At 47.7% G+C, this 19,714-nt stretch overlaps 3 protein-coding genes across 3 annotated transcripts; 1 reads left to right on the top strand and 2 right to left on the bottom strand.

Annotated features, from left to right (window-relative positions):
- Positions 1 to 767: 767 nt before the first annotated feature.
- Mesd (mesoderm development LRP chaperone) lies at positions 768 to 6,843 on the bottom strand. The gene is made up of 3 exons (XM_021209902.2): positions 6,390 to 6,843; positions 3,817 to 4,049; positions 768 to 2,098 (listed from the first exon to the last, which is right to left on the bottom strand). Exons 1-3 carry the CDS (start codon positions 6,573 to 6,575, stop codon positions 1,843 to 1,845), a joined length of 675 nt encoding a protein of 224 aa, XP_021065561.1. The 5' UTR covers positions 6,576 to 6,843; the 3' UTR covers positions 768 to 1,842.
- Positions 6,844 to 13,234: 6,391 nt separating this feature from the next.
- On the bottom strand, positions 13,235 to 14,823 carry LOC115063420. The gene has a single exon (XM_029535606.1). It carries the CDS (start codon positions 14,821 to 14,823, stop codon positions 14,212 to 14,214), a length of 612 nt encoding a protein of 203 aa, XP_029391466.1. The 3' UTR covers positions 13,235 to 14,211.
- Positions 14,475 to 17,266, top strand: Tlnrd1 (talin rod domain containing 1). The gene has a single exon (XM_021211340.2). It carries the CDS (start codon positions 15,578 to 15,580, stop codon positions 16,664 to 16,666), a length of 1,089 nt encoding a protein of 362 aa, XP_021066999.1. The 5' UTR covers positions 14,475 to 15,577; the 3' UTR covers positions 16,667 to 17,266.
- Positions 17,267 to 19,714: the final 2,448 nt, after the last annotated feature.

Here is a 19,714-nt window from a genome sequence, read left to right as displayed (position 1 = left end):
ATTACAGCTCAGAATACACAGCCAGAAATCAGAAACAGTGGGAAGCATGAACTGAAGGCTGGTACAAGCCTCTCTGCCTGTAAACCTGAGAGACTGACTAAAGGCCTGCGTCCTGAGAAGCTCTTCTGTCAGCCAGTGCTATGCACTCAAAATTCCAACAGCCCCCTAGTCTTCACTCCCCAGTCCAGACTCCTCAGTGGCCTCCCTCAGGGCCTTTGCAAAGGGAACACCCTCTGACCTCCCAACAAAGCTCTGCCCAGTCAGCTCCCTGCATTCCACATTTCTTCCTTTCTCCTTACAGTTACTGTCACTCCTGCCATGTCTGCACTGTCCTTGGAACCCACCAGTGCCAACTACATCACAGCTGATGCATGAAGTGTGGTGAAGAGGCTGTACACCACACTCAAAGCTGTGACAGTCCTGTGTCAGCACCATGAAGGCTTCTGGAAGGAAACGGCAGCCATGAGAAAGGAGCATCGTGGCTAGACATGACAGTAGCCAATCAACTGCCCCATGTGAAAACAGAAAAACCCCAGGAACTGGGCTGGTTTCAGATTTGCTGGGCCCACAGATACCAAAAGGATGGGTGCCCTGTCCCAGCTTCTCCTGGATTGGCAGCACCCTCAAACAGGACAGCAGCAGGTCATCAAAGTCACAATGTGCAAGGACCAAGAAAAGCTTCTTTCTGAAGAGGCTCAGCAGGTTGTGTCCAGGACACCCTGAGCTGGGGAGGGAGATGTGGCTCGCTAAGAGAAACAGGAATGGAAACCAACTGGAGAACAGAATATACCCATCACTGGAAGCCGGTAACTACTTTATTTTTGAAAAACCAATGACCAACAGTAGCTTCACTGGGACAAAGTACTGGCAGCAGGGTAGGGCAATTCTTCACACTGTGACACTCTAACAATGACAATTTCTAGCCGGGTACATGTGCATGTACTATTTCGAATTTAAAACCACAACTGAGGTTTTAAAAGAATGTGAGTTCTTAAAAATGGCATCCTCATAGAAATGTTCTTTCAGATAAGCTTCAACCTATGAACAGCAAACACAGATGTGAACAGCAGCACATCATGACAGTACCATACAAAAGCACAAGTTTAGGCACTTTATCAAAGGAAACCACTTAGAAATACTGTAGATGAGGTCCACTCCTATGCAAGACTCTGCTGGTCCCTCCTCACCAACTTTAGAGTTGTCGGGCTATACAGAACGTGAATCCTCAGCGGAAGCATCCTTTTTTCCTCACATGAGGAACAAGCACATTCCCTCTACAACCACAGGAGACTGGAGACAAAGACTCCCCTGAACTGATGAGGACTTCTGGATGGCGCTGTCGTGAATCTGCCCACTCTGCATAACGAGTTTGAAGTCCAGATCCTGGGTGCAAAGCACTGCTCATACAGCACATTTATCTTCACTCACTGAACAATCAATGCCCACTTCAGTCAAGTCAAAGGTTCTCAAGGCTTGTCTGACTTGAGCTTGTAACACACAGATACAACAGGTCATGGGACCACAGCAGGTGCACTGAGGAGGGAGTGGTACTCTGGGGGTGTCATGGACTCAAGAGATGTAAGAGGTACAAAACATCAAGTTTCCAAAGTCAGCTGATGCCACAGTAGGCCCGACTTGTCAGTCTACTACCAATCACAAATCCTGCCTTCACATGGGAAGCCTTTTATACTGTAACTGTGATACTGACCAGATGGTCACACATAGACCATTTCTAGAGGACATGAGAATGTCATCTGCTATACAGTTTCCTGCACCCACTTGCCCCACCAGTCTTCGAGGGGCTATCTGGTCCTGCCTACCAGGCGGGAAGCTTGCCACCTGCTAAAGGTCTTCTCTTCTGCTCCCAGCTCGATTGTCTTCTTTGGAAGCCCGTGGTTTAGGATCTCCCTCCTTCTTTTTAGCCTTCTCTGGCTTTGTTTTATTTTTCTCCTTGCTTCCTCCTCCTTTGCCAGGATACATCTGTCCCTCTAGAGTGACTTCAGCACACCGGTCTTGACTGACCAAAAAGTCCTTGATCTCCCAGGCATAGCTCCCATCGCGGAGCATGAAGATGGCGCGGTCTGATCCCACAATGAACCTAGATGGAGAAGCCATCAGTTAGCAATGTAAGTGAGGTGCCTGGGGTCAGAGAAGGCTGGGAGGCCTACATTTCAATTTCACCCAAATGCTGAACACCACACTGTTCTGCCTTGGGCCAAGTGGCTGCTGACTTTAATGTTCACTGAGCTCTAAACAAGCATCCTGCTTAGATCAAGATGCTTGATGGTCCTGAGGCATACATAAATGACGCTGTGAAGAGATTATACAAGACAAACTCTCATTTCCATCTATGTCTTACGGTTTTTGTTTGTTTCCTGATAAATATTCTCACATAGCCCAGTATGACTTCCTAAGAGGATGACCTTGAACTTCAGACCCTCTTGCCTTCATCTCCCAAGTGCTGGGTTTACAGGCATATGCCACTCAGTGTGCCCAGTCACTTTTTAGGTTCTGAAGTCTCAAATTGGTTTTGATGAGAAGGCTAAAAGCCACTGGCATGGAGCAGGTCCTACAAGACTCCTCCTCAAGGGCCCACAAAGATCCAAGGGAAGCAGACAGAAATCCTAACCTCCAAGGTTAGCAACACGCACGGAGCATATCCCATACATTAGTGCCCAGGAAGAAGAAAGCAATAGCATGGGTCTGGGTGACCCATAAGAACGTGCCCACAAGGCATGATGCCGTGCTCCTAAGCAGGCCACATCTGTTCTCTTTAGGAGCAGACCATCAGAGAACAGCCACCACCAAGATATCTGATGAAGCTACAGAAAGCATTCTTAGCAACTCCTTCCATTTTTTTCTTATCACTTCCTTACTTCCTCAATTAAGATATCTGAAGACCTGAGTTTTGGGAACTATTGTTAAATGGAAAAAAATAGGCTCTTAAAAAAACTAAAAAATGGGGGCTGGTGAGATGGCTCAGTGGGTAAGAGCACCCGATTGCTCTTCCAAAGGTGCAGAGTTCAAATCCCAGCAACCACATGGTGGCTCACAACCATCCTTAATGAGATCTGACTCCCTCTTCTGGAGTGTCTGAAGACAGCTACAGTGTACTTACAAATAAATAAATCTTTAAAAAAAAATTAAATTATAAAAAAAAAAAACTAAAAAATGAAACTCAGTTGGGTGGGTAGGGAGGTGAGGGTGGAAAGGACAGATATAGAAGGGGGTATAGGATGGTGAATATGATCAAAAATATGCTGTATAAAATATATAAAGTAGAATCTTTCATATTTTAAGAGTTCAAAATTTAAGATCATATGGCCCTTGAAAACAGACTTGTTCACATTAACTATTTATTAACCACCTGTTACAACTATATGTGTCAACACAGCTACACCATGAACTGTAGAGCTGTAACTCATTCATCCTTCAAAGAGACAAAGCAATATAATTTTTATTCTGATGAAGCAAAAGTTAAAGAGATAAAGAAAACCAAATTCCCAAGACAAGACAAGATATTAAAACAAACATACTGATTTTGGCCAATAAACAAACAAGTAAACCAATGTTTCAAGAAAAAAAAAAATTAAATAAAAGAATTCATAGTCAGGAAAGGCCCAAGGCCCTTCGGAAGACTTCCCAAAAAGACACCCTGCTTCAGCCCCAGAAAACTCCCCGGACACATCCAGGTGAGCTGCAACCCCAGCGCTAGAGGCAGAGGTCAGCTGAACTAAATGGCCAGAGCGACAGTGAAAAAGCAAATATAAACCCCAAATGCCCACAAAATGTCCTAGCATAGCTTGGGGTCTTTACCTCTGAACATCGTAGTTGGCATTGAACAGGCTACCCTGCCACAGGCTGGTGATCTCCTCCGTCTCCTTCTCAGTGGGGTTCCCCGAGACGGTGACAAACATCATCAGAGTCTTCCCTTTCTTTGTCATTTTCAAGATGCTCTCAGGTTTGCCTGGGTCTAGCTTTGAGAAGTCGATAGGTGCCGAGGGTCTCTTGTGTTCTGGAAGGTCTCCTTCTTCTATGTCATCATCTTTCTGTCAGGAGAGAGGGAGCATAACCTCTCATCAGAGACGCTCTCAGCCCAGGATGTCAGATGCAGGGGCACACCACCAAACTACTATACCAACAAAACGTCCAAGGTTATCCCCCTTGACAATACTTAGGGGTCCTGTGCCACATAGGTTTCTATAATGTTCTTATTCCCAATTTAATCTCAATTTAGATTATAAAAACAGCCACATTCTGGTGTGGTTATAGATGCTACCTAGCAATGAAAATCAAATACACATACAACAGATATCAATTACAGGTATAAGGGCTGAGGTCTGTACTCTCAGTGATTCCCAGTGATCTCAAGGAGAAAGAGAGAGAATTCAAGGCCAACTTAAGCAATTTAGCAAGCTCTTATCTACAAACACGCCTGGGGATGTGGCTTAGTGGTACATGTCATGCAGGGTGAGGCCTTGAGGTAAATCACCAACACCACTCAGACAATTTTCTTTTTTTTAAACAGGTGCCAGGCATAAAAGATATATTATATAATCCCATTTATTTAAGGTATCAAGAACAAGTAAAAATAATGTGAGGGGACAGGAATTAGGACACCGATTGCTTCTGGGAGGATATGAGATGGGTCTGACTGAGAATGAACACGGAAGGAACCTTTCAGTGTGATGGTCTGCAAACCCAGGACTCACTCCGTTCTGTATTTAAATAAAGTGTAGGTTATCAGTGACAGAGAACATGTCTAGTAACCCCAGGGTCCTGGGTCCTTGCTCCCAGCAGAGCAAAACAAACAAATTCCTCATGTTGCATCCTTAAAACCCACAATTCACTGCATGCAAATGTTCAACCCCAGGTGTCAGGCTTCTTCTATGTAGTGGTCTGTCCTAGCAACTCTGAAAACACCTTCTGTGAATTCTAGGAAGGAGCAAAGGATGCTAAGGATGACTACAGCAGATTCCTCACTTGGGGGAAGATGCAACATGGAAGCGGGAAGAGAACACCTTGTGGGTACAGACTGGAGTTGTAGGCAGATGGATTTGAGAGGTACCTGGATGAGTGAATAGATAAAAATATTAAGACATAGGTTTCTTGAAGAAAAGCCTAATCACCCCATGGAAAACAAAAAGTGAAGCCTTAAATATCCTTTTTGTCTCAGCAAGAATCACTCATATAACATATAACACGTCAGAATGACATGGACACCAACCTGAAGCAGTTCTAGGGCCAAATTTGGAATAATATGAACATCAAAATAATAGTGAGGATTTATAGTTCCCCAAGTCCATACTGACATAAAGGAAGAAAAAAAAGAATATCAGTAGAATATCAATAAATAGTTATAAATAGAATAACTAATAAAATAACTAATAAATGGAAGAATGTACACAACAGATATAAATAATCCCCGAAGGGGCTGGTAAGTTGGCTTGGTGGGCAAGGCACTTGCCTTGGCACACATGATGACCTGAGTTTAATCCCCAGGGCCCACATGGCGAAGGAAAGAAATGACCACCTACATCCAACTTGTTCTCTGACCTTCACATGCATGCTGGGGTACATACATAGGCACAGAGATCTCTACTAGACCACATCTTGCAGAGAACCTTACACAGTGAATACAGCTATGTGTGTGATTCCTTTCCATCTGCTGTGTCAATCAAATACGACAGTACAATCAAGGGTTGCAGTGTACTTTTGATCAGGAATTGCCCCTTAGAACCTTTTGCATACCCCAAATGCAAACAAGAAACAGATCAGAATTCGGCCTCTCACAAAACAAGTCCACTACGCCCGCCCATCAATGAAAACCCTGAGTTCCATATGAGATATGCCTTAGTTCCCTCTACCAGTAAAATAAATCCACCCACGAAATTACAAAAGCCCCAGCAGGAATATACACCAAAAGAAGTAGGAAACCCTCTATATTTGGAAAGATCTCTATCAAAGCTAAACAAAAGTTGAGAAACCACCTTTAGAACCCATTCACTCCAGAACAGGAGGAGGAAGGAGGGAACACTCTTCAGGAGCGCTCGCTCCCTGTTCGCGGCTCACTGACCACAAAGATCAATGTAGAGACCCCCGCGACACAGAAAGGAAAGTAGGGCTTGACTGGTGAGAGTCCAAGTGCTGACTGGAGTGGTTGAGGAACCATGGTAGCGAAGGACACTGGGCGAGAGGCCTGAGCCATGGTGGAATGAAGGGAGACGCGGGAGTCAACGGGTACTGGGAGACATTTCAAGAAAGACCCTGAGAGGGCAGCGAGCGGGATCAGGGGACAAAAGTCAGAAGGTCAAATGTCCGAGAGGGTAAGGGTTAGGAGAAAAGGGATCTGTATGGGAGATGCTCAGAAGTGTGCGGGCGACACAGACCTCCCACTGCTCCAGAAGTCGCGCCATGTCGGCATCGTTGTAATCGCGGATGTCCTTCTTTTTCCGTGGCGGTGGGGTGGCCTCGCTCGGAGTGTCGGCCGCGTAGGCATTAGGAGGAGGGAACAACAGAAGGTCCGAGGCACACAGAAACAGTAGAACCGCGCGCAGCCACCTGGAGGCAGCCATGTTAGCAGCCCAGCGTAACGGACTGCCCAGCGTAACGCACACTGAGCCTGCGCAGACGGCGTGCGGAGTCCGGGCGCCGCCGGGGCCTCGCCCCCACCCCGCCCCCGGCCTTCCAATCCGGTCCCTAAGCGTGTTCTGCGCAGAATTAAACCCGGTACTTGACCCCGTCCCACCCTCGCGGACTCAGGTCCCAATGGCTCCGCCTCCTAGGAGTCCGTAGCCTACCGCACCCGGCCTCGTTCTGGTTCCTCCTGTCCGGACCTCATCTCGTAGCTCCGATCCCCTTGGCTCCGCCCACAACTGCCTTCCCTTGGGGCTCCCAACCTCAGGCCCCGCCCAGTCATCCAGCCTTTCACCACTTGACTCCGCCCCTCAGCTACAGTCTCCTGACTCCGCCCCTAGCGTCCCGCCTCCTCACAGGACTCCGCCCCATAGCTCTGAGAGCTCACCGGGCTGGGGCCCAAGGGTTCCTCCTCCTGGTTCCTCCCCTTGTCAGGCCCCGCCCCGCGAGCTCCGCCCCTTGGCCTGGCCAAGCAATCTACCCTAACTGGTCCTGCCCCAGTGTGCTTTTTCCGATGTTTGGGGGTTTTGTTAGAGGTCAGCCCTTTTGTCTCTCATTCTCTAGCCAGGGTCTGAAAGTTCCCTCAGGGTCTCAGTGTCCTGAGAGTCCTCGAAGCCTATGAAATGAATGAGATGGAAGAGATGCAAACTGCCTTGACCCTGAGGCCCTTTTCAGGGTGTGGACATTCAACTATGCTCCCTAGTAATTTCCAGCGAGAACAAACCATCAGCTGAAAAGCTAAGGACAGCTAGGGCAACTTTTCTCGAAGACTGTAAATATAGGGTCTATTGTTATTCTGCTCCACAGATGATTTTTGACCCACCAGTCTTTCAATATCACTGTCAATTAAATTGAAAAAAAAAACCCATTTAATTGATAACCATTTTTATTGTTTAAAATAGTTCCAGTCTCTTCTGATTTCCATCTACCACTGTGACTTTAATCTATAGGACAAAATCACCCTAATTTTGTTTTCTTTCTTTTTTTTTTTTCCTGGAGACAGGGTTTCTCTGTGTAGCCCTGGCTGTCCTGGAACTCACTTTGTAGACCAGGCTGGCATTGAACGCAGAAATCCACCTGCCTCTGCCTCCCAAGTGCTGGGATTAAAGGCATGCGCCACCACTACTCAGCCTAATTTTGTTTTCTATTTTACAAGATTTTGACCACTAAGATCTTCAAAAATAAAATACTTGGGGTCAAAGATACTTTAAAGTTTCCTAAGCTTTAAGTGGCAGATCTGATTTCTTTAAAATTTCAAATTGTATCATAAGACATGAAACCTTGGTGTAGTCGGAAAATATTCGAAAACCATAGCTTAAGTACTGACCCCAAGGAGTCACATACTGCATACAATTCATTTCTATATTTACAAATGTCAAAGTATCTCAAGCATGGGTTTTCAATGTTCACATCAGCATACTGTGTTAATTGCTAAGCATACTTGGGTTCTTGAGTGCTTTACCCCTTTACTGTTTTTCAGTTTTTGTTTTTGTTTTTTGCTTTGTGGGTATTTTTTAGTCTTGTTTGTTTTCTCAAGACTGGGTTTCCCTGGCTAATCTGGAACTCACTCTGTAGACTAAACTGACCTTGAACTTAGAGATCTGCCTGCCTCTGCCTCCCAAGTGCTGGATTGGAGGCATGTGCTACCACAACCATTCGTCACTACTACTCCAGTGTTTTTGTTTTCTCACTCATGGTCATTATTATATTACTATTTCCCCTGTCCTTTTCTCTATACTTTGGATGGATATCGTTAGTAGGTTTCACATAGTGTAAACCTTTTACAAAATATTTAAGTAAGTCTTTCTTATGACTGTTACTTCTTTCTCAGAAGTAGGTGGAAAGAAATTGAGTGTCCTGGGTTATCCAGCCTTCTTTGTCATATGGCCCCATCACACAGGTCTGGAGTTTCTATCCTCAAGGTCATCAAAAGTTCCAGGATTGCTAATGGTACTCCAGCCATCAGATTGCTTTCCAATCAAAGGAAATGGAAAATAAGCCAAGCTGAAGGAAGAGCATCCTATTTGGGAAGTGTGCACAGCATTTCTGGTCTCATTGAGCTACCTCTCTGAAAGGGGCTGGGGAGTAATTATTTAGCTTTATTTGCTTCCATCTCAAATAAATTTAGGCTTGTTAGGAAAAGCATAAAGTGGAGGATAAGAAAAGAGCTAACTAGTAATGTGTGCCTTATTGACCTTCTCTAAGGTCAAATGTGGTGTGAATTTATTCCAACTGTAGTAAAGTAGCTGATTTTTTCCATATTCATACATGGATATGAATAAACACAAGGACATTTTCTGTTGACGTTGTGTAGAAACAACTCATAAGAAAAAAAAAAAGAACTTTTTTCTCTTCTTTTCTGAAATCATAAGGGAAATGTCATGAGCCTTCTCCCAGGGGCACATTGCTCCACCCCGTGGCTTGGAGCTCTGTCCTGGCACAGTCATGCTAAAAAACATGCACAGCTGTGGCAGATCATGTGCTCTGCAGGGCGGGGTCACCCTGGTCATTCATTCTGCCAACTGCCAAGGTAAGGTTTAGAAAAAAATGCTGGTTTTCTTGGCCCAAAATATCTAGTTACAGAAAATAAAAAGGGTTTTTTCTTTTCTTTTCTTTTTTTAAGTATTGTACCATAATTGTTAAAACAAGTCAGAAGTTCCAGAGGAGGAAACACATCTGGCTCCTACTCCATTGATCTGAAGACATCTGGAGCAACTACATTTTCAACATTTGATATATTAAGAATATTTTGGTGTTTTGGAACACTGAAGGATCTTTTTTGTCTAATGATTTACTGTTAGGCAGGTGAGACATTGACAGGAAGGTGAACCTGAAGTTCCTTGGTATAAAGGAGGGTTTGCAATAGCAGAGGGGCTAAGCCATCTACAGTACACTCTACAGATACCAGGTCAGGAGCTAAAGGGATCATCACACCATGGTAAATGTCTGCACTTGTGTGTGTGTGTGTGTGTGTGTGTGTGTGTGTGTGTTATTCATGTGAAGGCCAGAGGTTATTATCTAGTGCCTCCCTTCACTGATTTCTACTTAGTAACACAATGAAGCAGGTTATTTTCTTTAAACCAGGAGTTTACCATTTCTACTCATCTGGCTAGCTAGCTCACTACAGAGATTCCCTTTTCTGTTTCCTTGAGGGCTGGCCCACCCAGCTTTATGTAGATCCCAGGAATTCAAACTTTGGTCCCCATACTTTCTCAGCAAGGGCTTTACCCACTGAGTCATCTCCCCAGATCCTGCCCCTGTATTTGTTTAAGTCTTGGAATTATTCAAATGTGGTTAAATTCATGGTATAGCCATGGGACAAAAATATGGACCCAGGAACCCAGGGCACTTTCTTCCCTGATGTCTTTCTTCTACCATGGCACCACTAGTGAGGCGTAGAGCATAGTAACACTAGAAGACATATAGAAAATAGTTTCAAGGTCTAGCTAGAGCCAGGAGAACTCAGATGTCCCTGGAATCTGAACCAGGTCTTAGGCAGTGCAGAGGGCTGTAGAAGAGGGGTAGGGCATAAAACTGTGTTCAGTGCCTAAACAAGGGTCCAGGCTCTGGGTTAAATACTCACGCCAAGTGCATCCTAAGTTTAATGAGAACATGATCCTGTGTTCATGCTGGCCTGTTCTCCACAGCTAAGGAGGGAGAACACGTTCTAACACTACCTGAAACCTTGCATGAGCAATATCCAAAACCTGAATGACACCATCATCAATGAGCCCTAGGAACTGGTAGGAGCCAAACATTAACCCTTTAAGAATTGAATTGTGGGGGGCTGGAGAGATGGCTCAGTGGTTAAGAGCACTGACTGCTCTTTCAAAGGTCCTGAGTTCAAATCCCAGCAACCACATGGTGGCTCACAACCATCCATAATGAGACCTGATGCCCTCTTCTGGGGTGTCTGAAGACAGCTACAGTGTATTTACATATAATAAGTAAATAAATCTTTAAAAAAAAAAAAGAATCGAATTGTGGGATAGTCTGACAAATGGATGCTATTAACACTGTCTGACGACTATACAAGGCACTCGGATGTAGGGGAGCATAGATACTGCCTCTGTTCTTCACAGGTTAACAGAATTGTGGAGGGAGCTAAGCCAGTAGTCCCAAACGGTATAGCAATGGCCTCATCCAGGTTCTGAAGACAGCACAGTAGAAATGAGGAACAGCTGTGCCCAAGTGTGTCTAAAGGTCCAGAGAAGCTATGTGTGAGGCAGCAACAGCCTGAGTTAATCTGTAAGTACTGACCACCAGGTATCCTGACCAGGAATGGTTAGTGTTGGCTGCCTATGGTCCCTAAATCCTGGGATTCATCTTTTCTCCCACTGGCTGGTAGAATAGGCTATGAAGCTATCAGCCTGTGCATATGGTACCAGTGAGGCTTATAGCAATAGTAACATCATAAGATACCCTGGGAAACAATTGGAGGAAATCCCCACTCTCCTAGATACTAGAAGCTGAATGCTCCAGCATTTGTGCCAGTGCCTTCACTGGGCCTGTGCACAGCTTCCTTGCTCACTACAGAAGCAACAGAGAAGATGAGAAACTGAAGGCCAAAGTCTTACCCCAAGTGTGTAACTGGACAGGACCAGGATGTGCCAGAGGGCTAGAGAATATACCAAGTATGGAGGGTGGTCTTATTTCACGGTGATTCTGCACTCTAGCCAGTAAGGGGCTCTTATGTACCAACTGGGGTAAAAAAAGGGATGGCACCGCATCCTTCAGCTGTAAATTGTTCTTCTCCAGGAGAAGTATTATTTGTTGTTGATGATTTTAGGCTAGGTCTCACCTAGCCCTGGTTTGCTTTAAACTCCTTACATAGCTGGCAGATGAGCTGGAACTCCTGATACTGCTGCCTCTACCTCCCAAGTGCTAGTGTGTGACACCACGCCTGGCCAAGGCCGATACTCAAGAACGAGAATGAACCATGATGTCTGCAAATGTGTAAGAGAGATGATCTGAGATTGCTGTCCACCTGTGAGCACAAACATAAAACCAAGAAACACAAGTCCAAAGTTAAGATATGGCCAAGACTGCTCCTTACCAACCACTGGGTGGCACTGTATACTACAGACAGCTTGGTTGCTAGTCCACAAATTCTGGGGGTATACCATGAAACTTCAGGATGAATGTCCAAAGTACATACAAGTGAATATTATTTCCTATAAAATAGACATTTTGATACATTATAGCACTGATTAACCTCAACGATAGTATCCTTAATAAAATAAGACAGACACAAAAGAACGGAGTGCTTCAAATAATCAAGTTCATGGATGAAGTTGGTGATGGCTAGAGACTAGAAGAGAGAATGGAAAGATGTTATTTCACAGGTAGAGTGTCAGGGAAGATGAAAATTTTCTGAAGGTGGATAGTGCTGGGCACAGCCCCCCCCCATCTCCCCCCATTCCCTACCCATCCAGCAGTAACAGCAAGAGCAAGGTGAGAAGGAACAGGGAATCTTAGATTTGGTTTCCACTGCCTTGCTTTGCAGGTCACCTCGATTTCTCTAACACTGATCAGGAAGCATAATTCTGCCTAACTTGACCAAAAAACTTAGTATGCAGTGCTCTTTTTTGTCTGTTTGTTTGTTTTTGGTTTTTTGAGACAGGGTTTCTCTGTGTAGCTCTGGCTGTCCTGGAACTCACTCTGTAAACCAGGCTGGCCTTAGAACTCAGAAATCCACCTGCTTCTGCCTCCCAAGCACTGGGACTAAAGGTATGCACCACCACTGCCTGGCTAGTATGCAGTCCTTGATCTGCTGTTCATTTTGCCCTGTGCTTTCACTGAGCAAACAGTGACTGGGAGCACTTGTGTGTGAACCTTCCCTTCCGGGCCTCTCATGTTCACAGGCAGAGGCTGCCCCTATTACAAACTATGATGTAAGCTCAGGGCCTCGAACAAGGGCTGGCACATGGTAGATAGATACCTAGTGTTTGAGCTGTAAGTGAACAATGGCAGGAGGAAAACAAGAAAGAACCTGGAAAGATCAGTTTAGGAAGAGCGCCACTAGCTGAAACACAAAGCCTTGGTGGCAGGCACCTTTGCCTGCTGAGCTATCTTGCTGGTCCCACTCTTAGGTTCTCAGAGTTAAGGAAACTATTCTTTAGGACTAACTGCCATTCCTGGGTTACCATGGAAGTAGCCCTTCAGAATCACTTCTTGTTAAAGAGAGCCATTCGTTTTACGGGCTTCAGTTTGCAGAGACAATTTTTAAAATTAATTAATTAATTAATTAATTTTTGGTTATGAGTAGGGTGGCTATCCAGGTTTTTAATCTGTTGTTCCTCATTAACTTATATTAATAACTTGTCTCATAGTTCATTCTGAAAAACTATTGGGGTTTGGACGATAAATTTGAGGCCATCCAACTTATAAATAACATTTATAACTGGCTTAAAAATGTAGACGTGAGCCGGGCGTGGTGGCGCACGCCTTTAATCCTATCACTTGGGAGGCAGAGGCAGGTGGATTTCTGAGTTCAAGGCCACCCTGGTCTACAGAGTGAGTTCCAGGACAGCCAGGGCTACACAGAGAAACCCTGTTTCGAAAAACCAAACAAACAAACAAAAAATGTAGACGTGTCCGAGGAAGAGACAGAAGAACAAACATGTCCATGGGCTGAGCACACACAGGCTGTGCTGGGCACCAGCACAAGACTTCAGGGCTGTTGAGAGGAGAGTGCTTTGCTGGGAGGAGGCCCGGGTGTTCCAGGAGTTTCTGGCAGACAAGGTCTGCACAAAGAAAGGGAGTGGCTGTGGCCAGTGGGGGTAGGGGACCTTCTCTTCTAGCCACTGCTGTGGTCAAGAGCTTAGGGAGTCACTTAGTCCACCTGGCCACAAGGCCCTATGGCACAGGCCTACAACCACCAACTACTTGAGACCCTGAAGGAGGATCATAGGAAGGTCAAAGCCAGTCTGCACAGTTAAATTAATAAATAAAAAGTACAGTAGCTCAAGGTCCTCGGTTTACAGGGCGGGGAGCCATCTGGGCCACCAGCTTCCTAGTTTGTAACCCAGAGATAACAGTGTTTACCTCCAGAGACAGGCTCTTTACTTAACAATGGTTGCTATTATTCCATTATATAGATGGAGTCAGGAAAGGGCGAACTGCTGATCAAGGCACATTCGAATTCTAGCCAGCTGGAGCCGAGGTCACCATACACTACCTGACTACATTACCTGACTTGGGAGAGAAAACTTGCCCAAGGTCACACAACTCCTAAACGGCTGTTGGGGGAAGACTAACCTCAACCTCAGGGAGGGTCTATCTCCGAGTCACACAAGCTGTGGGGATTGGAGCGTGACCAGAGCTCCTTTTCACTGTTTCACGGAAACCCACCCACAGGAGAGGGTCGAACACAACAAAGGGCGGAGGAGGGCTTGCAAAAGTCATCGAATCTTCAGAGGTGATTGGAATCCGGAGGCGGTGGGGCGATCCAGGGAAGAGTGAGTGGCATCCTCCCCAAGCAAGCAAAACAGATCACCTTTTACACCCGCTCCGCTCCCTTGGCAGGGAGGAAGCATCGAGTCCTGGGGCACGCTGAGAGCTTACGTAAGGGCACTAGCGGCTGCGCCCGGTTGTCCCCAGGGTATACACAGCGCCTGGGCGCGGAGCGAGGGCGGGCCTTCCCCACCACACACGCTTCCTAGCCTCTCCGGATGCAGGGACCACCGGCCCCGGGGCCGCAGCGTCGGGGCTGGGCGCGGCGTCCTCCCACGGCCCCCAGCTTCCCGGGGGAGGAGCAGCGCATCGCGCAAGCATCCGGGATCGGCGGAGGGGGCGGGAGGAAGGGCGAGAGGAGGAAGCGGGATTTAAACGAAAGGCGGTGACGCCACACAAAAGATTCCTATAGGCTCCGGGGAGGTTACGGCCGAGGTGGCGGCGGCGAGCCGGGGGCGAGGCGGACGCGAGGAGGCGAAAGCCGCAACCGTGCGCGGGCAGGCGGGTGTCCCCTGGCCTGCGGTCTCCGCCCTTCCTTTCAGTTGCTCGGAGGTCGCTCGGAAGTTGCTGGTTGACAAACATGGCAGGAGTCCGGGCCCGGGTCGGCCTCCGCGACGCCGCGTTCACCTTCTGAGCCGACCACCCTGGGGCGTCGGATGCGCGGGGCCCGCGGGCTCTGCGGGGAAACACAGATGGAATCTCCACGACAGCCGGTCGCCGGCCGCAGGCCATTCAGGCGGGGAGGGCGTGCCGCCGCGGCGCCGGGCCGCGCACTCTGAACCGCCAGGCGGGAAGGCGCGGCCGCCCAGCACCCTGCGTTGCAGCCTCCCGCCCGACTGACTCCGCGCGGCCGCCACAGAGCCAGCCACGCCCTCGGCCCAGTGGCCGCCCAGCGCCCTAAGAGCCGGAGCAGGAGATGCGGCCGCGCGCCCCCGGGCGTCAGCTCCGGCCGCCGTCGCCAGCCTGTACCGTCTGGCGGGGTCGCCGCCCCTGAAGCCCACGTGCGCTGCTGAGCCGGATCGCCGCAGCGCAGCGGCTGACAGCAAAGCCTGCCGGGGCCGCCGCCCGCGCCCCTCTAGGAGCAGAGGATTTTGATTTCAAAGGAAGGAAGGAAGGAAGGAAGGACAACTCCCAGCCTCCCCGTCCCGCCCTCTCCGCTCCGGCGGCCCGGCCGGCCATGCCTAGGAAGGTGGCGACAGCCCGGCAGCGGGGACTTTTCTGGTAGGCTGGTGAAGAGGGGCGCGGACTAGGAGTCGGCCGTGCCCTGGCTCACGGTTCCCGCGAGCGACACAGCGCCCCGAAGAGCTTGCCGCGGGCTTGGGCCCGCCCCGCGACGCCCGGCCACCGGCCGCCGCCACCCGGATCTCCGTGCCCGCCGCGGTGGGTGGCATGATGGTGCGCGGAAGGCAGCGCGGCCCTGGCCAGCTGAGTCGCGGCGGCGGTGGTAGCGGGCTCCCCAGCGGCATGCCAGTGCCCCCTGGGCGCGATGGCTAGCGGCAGCGCCGGGAAGCCCACTGGCGAGGCGGCTTCTCCGGCTCCTGGGAGCGCCGTCGGCGGGGCCAGCTCGCAGCCGCGGAAGAGGCTGGTGTCTATCTGTGATCACTGCAAGGGCAAGATGCAGCTGGTGGCCGACTTGCTGCTGCTGTCTAGCGAGGCGCGGCCGGTGCTCTTCGAAGGCCCCGCCTCCCCTGGCGCTGGTGCGGAGTCCTTCGAGCAGTGCCGGGACACCATCATCGCGCGCACTAAGGGGCTGTCCATCCTCACCCACGACGTGCAGAGCCAGCTCAACATGGGCCGCTTTGGAGAGGCGGGGGACAGTCTTGTGGAACTGGGCGACTTGGTGGTGTCGCTGACCGAGTGTTCTGCACATGCGGCCTACCTGGCAGCCGTGGCCACACCGGGCGCTCAACCTGCACAGCCAGGCCTTGTGGACCGTTACCGTGTGACACGCTGCCGCCACGAGGTGGAACAAGGCTGTGCTGTGCTGCGAGCCACCCCACTGGCGGACATGACCCCACAGCTGCTGCTGGAGGTGTCGCAGGGCCTGTCTCGAAACCTCAAGTTCCTGACGGATGCGTGCGCCCTGGCCAGTGACAAGTCACGGGACCGCTTCTCGCGCGAACAGTTCAAGCTGGGCGTCAAGTGCATGAGCACCAGCGCATCGGCGCTGTTAGCATGCGTGCGCGAAGTGAAGGCGGCACCCAGTGAGCTGGCCCGCAGTCGTTGCGCGCTCTTCAGTGGGCCCTTGGTGCAGGCGGTGAGCGCTTTGGTGGGCTTTGCCACCGAGCCTCAATTCCTGGGTCGCGCAGCTGCCGTGAGCACTGAGGGCAAGGCGGTGCAGACCGCCATCCTGGGAGGTGCCATGAGTGTGGTGTCGGCCTGCGTGCTCTTGACCCAGTGCCTCAGGGATCTGGCGCAGCACCCAGATGGGAGCGCCAAGATGTCGGACCACAGGGAGAGGCTGAGGAACTCGGCCTGCGCCGTGTCTGAAGGCTGCACCCTGCTATCTCAGGCTTTAAGGGAAAGGTCTTCACCCAGGACTTTACCGCCAGTGAATTCCAATTCTGTGAATTAGCACTCCCCCACCCCAGCCCCCATACCCGTTTTCCACCCCAGGCTAAAGGAAGACACCTAACTCCTCCCCTCTCCATTTATACCAAAGAAACCATAGGTGACCCCCCCTCCCTCATGTTAAATGCTCAAGAGGAATTTTCCAGAAGGCAGGGCCATGCACTCATCAAGTACTCAGAGGGCCTGGGTGTCCACCAGCCCACTATAGGGACTCAGACACAAAGAAGATGGGTAGTCTGGCTGCAGGGTTAACCCTACACACTCGAGCCCCTCAACTCAGTTATCAGTTAGGCAGGAAAGAGGTCATGGGTTCATTTCTTCCTTCTTTTTAATTAATGAAAGGTTACCTCAGTTTTCACTCCTTTAGACATGGATGTAGCTACCTTTTTGTATGTCGTTATTTTTGTTGAATTAGAGTATACATGGTGTGAAAAAGAGTATGACTTTGCCATATGATTTGCAAGTGGGGGGAAAGCTACTGTGAGCGTGTGTTTTATTTTTTAAATTACACTATAGAGTGATTTTTTTTTCCCCCAATGTCAAGTTTTTACCCTGCATGTACTGGAGTATTTATTTCATCTATTAAATTGTTATGTTTCTCAGATGGCTTTTTGCAGTTACTGTCTTTTCACTAACTGTGCATGCCGCCTGCCATCTGTGGGAAGGAGCTGTGGGGAGAAAGGTTTTTACATCCGTCAGCAAGTAAATCCCCAGTGCCCAACCTTTTCCACTTTTCCCTCCGGTATTATTCCTCTGAGCATCCTTGCACCCTAGAAAGACAAATGTATGCGATCTATTTTTAAAGGCAACTGAAACACTGAAACGTTACGCAGTGCTTGGGGGAGGACTGTTAGTGAGGGTTTTGTCTTCTTCCCTCTAGTTTTTCTGGAAAGAAACCTAGCTCTCTTTGTCCTCCACTCATTTCTCTATTATAATGAGCCATGGTTCAGGCTTACTGAAGTCTGATTTGTCTTCGGCCTGTCATTTTCAGATTAAAGTACTTCCTAGTTCCTAGTGCTGCCTTGCCAGCTCACAGAATTTTGCATGGGACTTAACAGCACTGTATCTACTCATCCTTTAGCATCTTCAGTGAGGAAGTCTCTATGACTTTATAGAAGGTTCTAGGCAGTTTGATAAAGGAGGCTATCCTCTGGAGAGTATTAAGAACTTTCTAGAGCATACCTGTCAGTGGAGGGCTTATTTTTATGACCTTGATTCAAGTGGTTGGTTGGGTATTGAAAGAGTATTTTGTTGATTGAAATCATGTCGAGGTAGTTTGGCTTTTCTGTAGATGTATAAAGGAATTTGGGATGGGCTTTTTAAGGGGAGTTTATGGCTTGCTGAAGACACTGTTGTTGAATAGTTTCTTATTAAAAAGAGTGACAAACTTATCTATAGCCTTGAAACCTGGACGAGCCACATGAGCAAAAACTCCTGTAGGCCTTCAGTGTATCATTTACTTTTTCAGGGGGATTTATTGTGCTTAAACCTTTGCAGTGCCCACAGATCTGAAACATTTTCACCATAAAATAATAGCAACAATATGAAATTTAACTTATAAAATCAATTTTCCCCATAGTTTCTAAAAAAAAAAAACCAAAAAACAAAAAAACTTAAAGTAATAGCGTGTACACATTTAATTTTCAATGGTCAGAGCAAAGGTGGCTGTGGTAGCTCACACCTCTCATTCCAACACTTGAGAGACTGAAGTTGAAGCCTTGCCATAAGCTTGAGGCCAGCACGGCCAGTTGGTGTCTCAAACAGCAAATATGCATTAGGAGTTAAGTGAGAAATGGTCAAAGGAGCAGTTGTTTTCTCTAATCAGATCTTGCAAGAGTTATAAAGTAAAATGAAGTGACCTTGGATATGCTCCTACCCCCAGTTCTTTTGTAAAGTTTAGATCGGCTACAGGGAGATTGGCAAGAGGGCTGCCAAAAGAAATCCTATGTACACTTGGAAGTTATTTCTATTCATTGGGTTTACACAAATAATGATAAGGTTTAAATTTCTTTTAGTCTGCAGATATCACAGTAAACTGAAAGGAATTAAGGGCCAGAAACCTATAATTTTGGTAATTAAGAAAAAAGAATTGTCAGTTTACTCTTGGACTCAGTCCTTGAAGAACTAATATTAAAACTGCAAGTCAAAAGGCAAAAAGATCTGCCCTATCTCCTTGCATGACATTAACTAGCTAGTCTCCACATTAAATTTGAAACTGCTCTTTCTCACAGTTGTCTCAGAGCTTGAATATATGATAGGGATTGAGTGCGGAATGTTAAAAATCTCTGTCCTTGAGAAATGTGATATTTAATTTCTTTTTTTGGTTTATAAGGGTCCGGGTTTGTCTGACAGTAGGTGTCTTGAAATTATCTTTGTCTTTTCAGCAGGTGTTTAGAAGCCAGAGTGAGTGGCACACTGCACTGTTCTGTGTGTGTCTGCAGTGCCTGGTGGACTTGGGCACTGGTCTTTAGCATTCTGATTTCCTTCCAATATATTAGTTGCCAAACTTCTCTTTTAAATAATCCTTGATTTTTTTTTTTTTTTAAGAAGTACATCAACCTATTTCATAATAGGCTGTAATGAGGTCAGCAGAGTTACTGGTTCCAGAAATAAAATCAGAACGGCCTCATTTCACTCTGCCTTCTTTTTATAAATATCTAAATTAAACTTCACCACCACTAACTTCCAGTCCATCCCTGGGTTCTTCTGACTTTCCAGGTCAAGGTTTGTAAGTCAGGCTTAATGCAGTGTTCTTTCTGACCAAGAGATGCCAAGAACCTTCTTAGGAATGCTAAAGAGAAAGACAGAAAACCAGCTAAATTCCCTGAACAAAAGCCATTGTCTATGACAGTCAACCCAAGGAAATGGGACAGAGCAGGCTTTCAGGCATGACCAGGGGGAAAAAAGATCAAAACAAGACAAGAAGCCTTTCTTTGTTGTCAGTTTAAAGTTTGGACTTTCTTATTCATCCTGAGTTCTTGGTAAGAATGCAAAACTCTCTCTCTCTCTCTCTCTCTCTCTCTCTCTCTCTCTCTCTCTCTCTCTCCCTCTC

This window comes from Mus pahari, chromosome 1 (assembly GCF_900095145.1).
Source record: "Mus pahari chromosome 1, PAHARI_EIJ_v1.1, whole genome shotgun sequence".
Classification (NCBI taxonomy): domain Eukaryota; kingdom Metazoa; phylum Chordata; class Mammalia; order Rodentia; family Muridae; genus Mus; species Mus pahari.
The sequence above is the reverse complement of the archived record's forward strand: the minus strand, read 5'-3'. Positions and strand labels throughout refer to the sequence as shown.